This window comes from Helianthus annuus, chromosome 4, assembly GCF_002127325.2.
Source record: "Helianthus annuus cultivar XRQ/B chromosome 4, HanXRQr2.0-SUNRISE, whole genome shotgun sequence".
In the NCBI taxonomy this organism is placed as follows: Eukaryota; Viridiplantae; Streptophyta; class Magnoliopsida; order Asterales; family Asteraceae; genus Helianthus; species Helianthus annuus.
In genome coordinates, this window is record NC_035436.2 from 161,820,385 (window position 1) to 161,827,078 (window position 6,694).

General features: G+C 38.0%; 1 protein-coding gene across 1 annotated transcript; it reads right to left on the minus strand.

The window, feature by feature from the left end:
• Positions 1 to 306: 306 nt before the first annotated feature.
• Positions 307 to 1,237, minus strand: LOC110933861 (probable histone H2A.5). Its single transcript, XM_022177063.2, has one exon. It carries the CDS (start codon positions 722 to 724, stop codon positions 323 to 325), a length of 402 nt encoding a protein of 133 aa, XP_022032755.1. The 5' UTR covers positions 725 to 1,237; the 3' UTR covers positions 307 to 322.
• Between the last annotated feature and the right edge of the window lie 5,457 nt (positions 1,238 to 6,694).

Here is a 6,694-nt window from a genome sequence, read left to right on the forward strand (position 1 = left end):
TTTGATTTGAGCTACCGCCTTTCGACATGGCAGCCTATTTTGGGTTTTGGTTTCCCCTCAAATTGAAAAATTCAACTTGGCCATTTGGGTCTTGGCATTTGTTTTGATTTGGGTTTGGTTTTTTTTTTTTTTTTTTTTTTTTTTTTTTTTTGAGCTATCATTTTTGAGATTTAATTTTCTGAGCTTTAATTTTTTCGAGCTTTGTTTTTTCTTTTGTTGAGCTTTGATTTTTTGAGTTTTGAGATTTTTGAGCTTTGTTTTTTTTGAACGGAAACCGTTACTTGTTTTTTTTCTTTTTTTTTTTTTTGATATTTTCTTTTATTCAAAAAGGAAGACCTTTCTTAGCTAGGTCAAACTCAAGCCCAAGTGCACTTTCTCCCTTCCATTGAAATATCTCTGACAATTCCCCTACTTTTACCACCAGAGCAATCGTAACTCCGGCCAACAAAACATGCCTTGGTGTTATCCTGTTCTTCTTGTTATCCCTAGCCGCATTTCCCGCCAATTCCAACACTTCCGCTGCAAGATATTCCAAGACGGTGGCGAGGTAAACCGGAGCACCGGTTCCGACACGCTTTGCATACCGGCCGTGTTTGAGGTAACGACTGATTCTGCCGACGGGAAACTGGAGGCCGGCTTTGATGGAGCGGGTGACGGACTTCTTCGTTGGACCGCCGGCTCTGCGACCTGCGGCACCCTTCTTAGCTTTTCCGATGGTTTCCATTTGGGTTTTTGTTTTGTGTGTGGAAATGGTTACACAGGGTCGGCGACAACTGGGGTTTTCAGCGGTGGCAGTGGATGCGGCGGCGGCAGCAAAGTTCAACGGGGTTTCAGGTTCGATTTCGGGGTTTAGGTTTTGATTTGATTTTGGTTTTTTTTTTTTTGGTTCGGAGTTGGATGGGTGACGAAGACTGGATGTGACAGTTTTGGGCTTGTGGTGTGGCGGTAGCTGGGTTTCCGCCACAGAATGGTTGTGGGTTGTGGTGGTTGAGATAGTTGTGGCGGCGGAATTGGGAAAGGTTTTAGGGTTTGTTGGTTACACAGTGGTTCGTTGGGAGTTGAAGACTGAATCTTCGTCAGGGGTTTTGAACGAAGATTGACTCTTCGCTGGGGAGTTTGACAAAGATCAATTTGTTTGAGGTTTGTTGAATGATTTTGGTTTTGGTTTGAGATTGACGAACAGAGTTTTCAAGGATCATAACTCTGCTCTGATACCATGTTGAAAATGATAATCAGAGACCAGAAAGATAATCAACAAGAACTGAATTTCATTGATTTGATTCTTGCATACAAACAGGAAAAACGAGCCTTTATTTATAGGCTTTACAAGAACGAAAAAAAGGAAAGACTTGATAAATTTGGAGATGATCTTGAGGAATCAATAATTTTCTCTAAATTATTTTTTTCCTTTTCTAACATTCACCAGCGGACACGAAGTCCTGATTTGTTTTGTGTGCCCGTCTTCATTAGAAGATTCATCGCCAAACTCGAACTCATGATTGCTCTGTTGCACGTAAGAAGGTTCACCACCATACACGAATTCATGATTGCTTTGCACGTAAGAAGGTTTACTGCCAAATATGAACTCCTGAAATAACGGTATGGTTAGTCCTTAATAAATCTAACAACAAATAAGTGAAAAAAAAAAGTTATACCTGAGTGCTTTGTTGCACCCTTGTCTAGTTAGAAGATTCAACGCCAAACAAATAGTTATTGTCCCAAATCAACATCGTTCACAAATAGTATTGAATTAAAAGGATCGAACGAATATAATTGACCTACGCCTTATCGAATAGAATTGAAGAACTTAGAAGTGAGACTAATTACTTACAAATATTCGCTACATATAGTATTATTTTACAAAATATTACATCGCATTAATAAATTGGCGGGTAATTCTTAAATTGGAGGTTAAAATGTGTTGTATAGTTGTATAGTTGTATACACGATGTATAGATGATGCCAATACGATGCATGTAACATTATACTTTGTACAGGTGACGACCTATATGACACATATAAAACTATACGTGTCGCACCAATGATCAGTCTTTGTTGGAAAATGAAAACGAATATGTTATGTGTCCGGTTATCAACTAAAGATGGGGGAACCTTTTTATAATGTAATCAATCAACTAAAGATGGGGGAACTTTTTTATAATGTAATCAAATCTCCTCTGACATATACAGTGGAATGGCAATATTTGTTTATTAAAAAATATTTTTTTATTATGTTGATCTGATTAATCCGCATAGACACTTCATTAAGTTAGTACAGAAATATTGTTTAACTAAAAACAATCTGAATAAAATTCTGTATAAAGATAACTTAAGTAAGTATGCACATTTGATTTCGAATAGGGATGGGAAAAAAGCTTAAGCTCGACGGGTATACTTGAAACCTGAAACATACGGATCAGGTATACCCGAAGCCCGATGGGTATGGGCCGGGTATGGGATTTAGTGATACCCGCCCGATACCCGGCCCATTTACCCGAATAATACCAGAAATAATCATATTATAAATTTCTATACACATAAACTTACTACACGCACTTATTACTATAGGAGTAGTTCACCGTGCCTTGCTACAGTTTCTTTTAAATAAATACTTGTCATTCTATCCGACCTAAACTCCATATTTTGGTTGAAACACATTTTGGATGTTGTTTTTAGCAAGTTCTAGTCATTTATGTATTACCTCAACTATTCAACATATGTTTAACTAGGCAGTAAGTAACATTTTGGATGTTTTTAGCAAGTTCTAGTCATTTATGTATTACCTCAACTTTCTTTTTGTTCAGCAATGAAATAGGCTAAACTGCAGTTTTTGTTGGCGACTGCATACTCTTTTTTTAGGTAATATGGATGAGGAAGGAGAAGGGATTATGGATCTGATGGTTCTAATACACAAACACATGTTGATAGTGTCACGGCTCCCCGACCCACCCTGGACGGAGTCGGAGGCCGCGAGGCAGTTACCGTGGTACTCGTGGTATTTATTTTATGCGACAGCGGAAGTCTTTGATTAACAGGATCTTTTCACCGGAAAATACTTATTTAGTATATTACACAAAGTTTAAGGAATAAATCCCAAAATTTACAATAAGTTGATTTCACACAGAAATCTTTATTTTTCCAAAACATGTTTTATTTATTTACAATGAGCCACTTCCCTGAGCTTGATAGTGCTTTACTGCACTTTTCCTGGATCACACAGATCACCTGAAACATGTTTGAAAAAGGTTTTGTCAGCGGGGAAATACTGAGTGAATCACTCCATTTTCTAAAACGACCCGTTAGTTATAATTTACAGTATTAAGAGCGATTACAATGTTTCTATCAACCAATTATCAAGAATGGGTATTTGTCACTCGACCGGATCTGTGACTGTGGTCATACCACTATTGGGTCCCGTCGCCCCAATAGTGACGGTTTACTCACACAGAGTAATAATCACTCACATAGAGTAATACTCACTCACATAGAGTGATAAAAATAGTAATGTGCACAATACCCCACATACCAGCTGTAATTTGGTGATTACAAAGACTTAATCCCTGTAATTATAACCTTGAAAATAATTTGAGGTATTGTAATACTCACTCACAAACTGTGAGAAAACAATTTAAAAAGAAGAATGACTCACATTGCAGATTAACGAGCAAATAGATAATGCCTACTGATTAGCCTTGATTATACCTAGTTTAACACAATGCACACACAGGCAGGTTAGTAACTAATACAGCATTTACGTCAATTCACGAGATTAAACCCTCACAACGATTAATCAGTGCAATACTCGATAATTCAGTCGGATTCACAACGAATAACAGAGCATAGTCCGAATTCGAACAGCACTCTAATATTCAAGTCGAAATCACGACGAATAATCAAAGTGCAAGCTCAATTGAGCAGCACCCGGACTATCGTTGGATAGTTATAATCGATCGGACGTTGAATCGTAATAGCGATCGAGTTATTACCCTGATTGCGGCAGCGTTTCGTGATCGTGTGTGTTTGATTGTGATATAACAGTGAGATCTCGACGTATACAGAGGCTATGAACGTCGTTTTAACACCACAGTTCAAGTGCCAAGGTCGGCTATTTATAGCTGGAATTTCGACACGCTTACGGACCGTATGACCCAACCCTTACGGTCCGTAAAGGGACCGGTTTGCTTACGGTCCGTAAAGGGTGTGGTCTAGCTTGTAGACTAGCCTTCTCAGTGGTATAGGCACGGTGACTCATACACAAACGAAAATTCTCAATTAGACAACGTATATTTCGAGATAAATATCAATTAGGGTTTAGCCCCCCTGAGTTTTAGGGGCCCTGATCCTGATTCCGATTATTCCGGAAATTTCAGGGTTTATGCCAAATTACTTGGGTGTCTTAATTAGGGTTTTCTTATTGGATAATTATTATCCTAATTACCGGTTTTATTGACAGTTGTTACATCCTCCCCACCTTAAGAAAAATCTCATCCTCGAGATTTACTGGAATAGATGAGGATATTTTCGCTTCATTTCTGATTCCAGTTCCCAAGTGTATTCTGGCCCTCTCTTTGAATTCCACTTGACTTTGACCAATACCAGTCTTTTATGCTTGAGGAATTTGACTTTTCGATCTTTGATCGCTAATGGTTTCTCTACGAATTTCAAATTTTCATTTACCTCTATATCTTGAAGAGGTACTACCTGGGATTCATCTGCTAAACATTTCTTGAGATTGGATACATGAAATACATCATGTACTCCAGCCAATTCTTCTGGTAGTTGTAAACGATAAGCAACTGGTCCGATTCGTTGAATCACTGGGAATGGTCCAACGTACCTTGGACTTAGCTTTCCTTTCTTACCGAATCGCACTACTCCTTTCCAAGGAGATACTTTTAAAAGTACTTTATCACCGACTTGAAATTCTAAAGGTTTGCGACGATTATCTGCATAGCTCTTCTGACGATCTCGAGCTGTTTTCAGTCTTTCCTTGATCTGGGTTATCTTGTCAGTAGTCTCTTGTACTATTTCAGGACCTGATAATTGACTTTCTCCGATTTCTGCCCAGCATACTGGAGTTCTGCATTTGCGTCCATACAGTGCTTCTAATGGTGCAGCTTCGATGCTTGAATGATAACTATTGTTATAGGAGAATTCTATTAATGGCAAATGGCTATCCCAATTACCACCAAAGTCAATTACACATGCGCGAAGCATGTCTTCTAACGTTTGGATTGTCCTTTCACTCTGTCCGTCTGTTTGTAGATGATATGCAGTACTTAGATTCAGTCGAGTTCCCATTGCTTTCTGAAAACTTTTCCAGAAATGAGAAGTAAATCGACTATCTCTATCCGATACGATGGAGAGTGGGACTCCATGTAGGGATACTACTTCGTCCACGTACAGTTGTGCTAACCTTTCCATACTAAAGGTTTCTTTCATTGGTAAGAAATGAGCTGCTTTGGTTAATCGGTCTACAATTACCCAAATTGCATCATTACCACTTTTGGTTTTGGGTAACTTAGTAACAAAATCCATTGTTATGAGTTCCCATTTCCATACAGGCATTTCTAATTGTTGAAGTAATCCTGAAGGTTTCTGGTGTTCAGCCTTAACTTGTGAACAAGTTAAACATTTGGATACGTATTCGGCTATATCCTTTTTCATTCCTATCCACCAGAAATGATTTCTTAAATCTTGGTACATCTTATTGTTTCCTGGGTGCATGGTATACCTAGATTTATGAGCTTCTTCTAAGATCTTATTTCTTAACTCTCCTTGCTTAGGTACCCAAATTCGCTTCTTATGGAATCTCCAAATTCCATCTTTTCCTTGTTCTAGTTCTTTTAGGTAACCTTTCATTCCTTCAGCATCATCTTTGATTGCTGTTTTCTGAACTTCCTTGATTTGTGCCATTAAATCTACTTGTAGATTTAATCTAAGAGCACGGACTCGTTTCTGGTTTTCATGATACTTACGACTTAAGGCATCTGCAACTACATTTGCCTTTCCTTCGTGATATTGAATATCACAGTCGTAGTCGCTCAGCATCTCCATCCATCTTCTTTGCCTCATGTTTAATTCTTTTTGCCCAAATATATATTTTAAACTTTTATGATCTGTATAGACAGTAAACTTACTTCCGTACAGATTAAGTCTCCAGATCTTAAGGGCAAAGATTATGGCTCCTAATTCTAGATCATGAGTTGTATAATTCTCTTCGTGCTTTTTCAATTGTCTAGAAGCATACGCAATTACCTTCTTGCGTTGCATCAACACACATCCATAGCCTAATTTTGAAGCATCACAATATACTTCAAAGTCTTCTGTTCCTTCGGGTAAAGCTAAGATTGGTGCATTTGTCAACCTATGCTTTAAAATCTTAAAAGCTTCTTCTTGTCTAGGTCCCCATTCAAACTTAGCAGCTTTACAGGTTAACTTGGTTAAAGGGACGGCTATCTTAGAAAAATCTTTGATAAAACGTCTATAGTATCCAGCTAAGCCTAGAAAACTTCTTATCTCCATTGCTGTTTGTGGAACTTTCCATTTAGTAATTGCTTCTATCTTAGCAGGATCTACATGGATACCTTCGTGATTTACTACATGTCCTAAGAATTGTACCTCTTGCAGCCAAAATTCACATTTCGAGAATTTGGCATAAAGCCTTTCTTTTCTTAACAAAGTTAAGAGAACA

Coding starts and splice junctions, on each gene's coding strand:
- LOC110933861 (XM_022177063.2), bottom strand. CDS start 724: ATGGAAACCATCGGAAAAGCTAAGAAGGGTGCCGCAGGTCGCAGAGCC.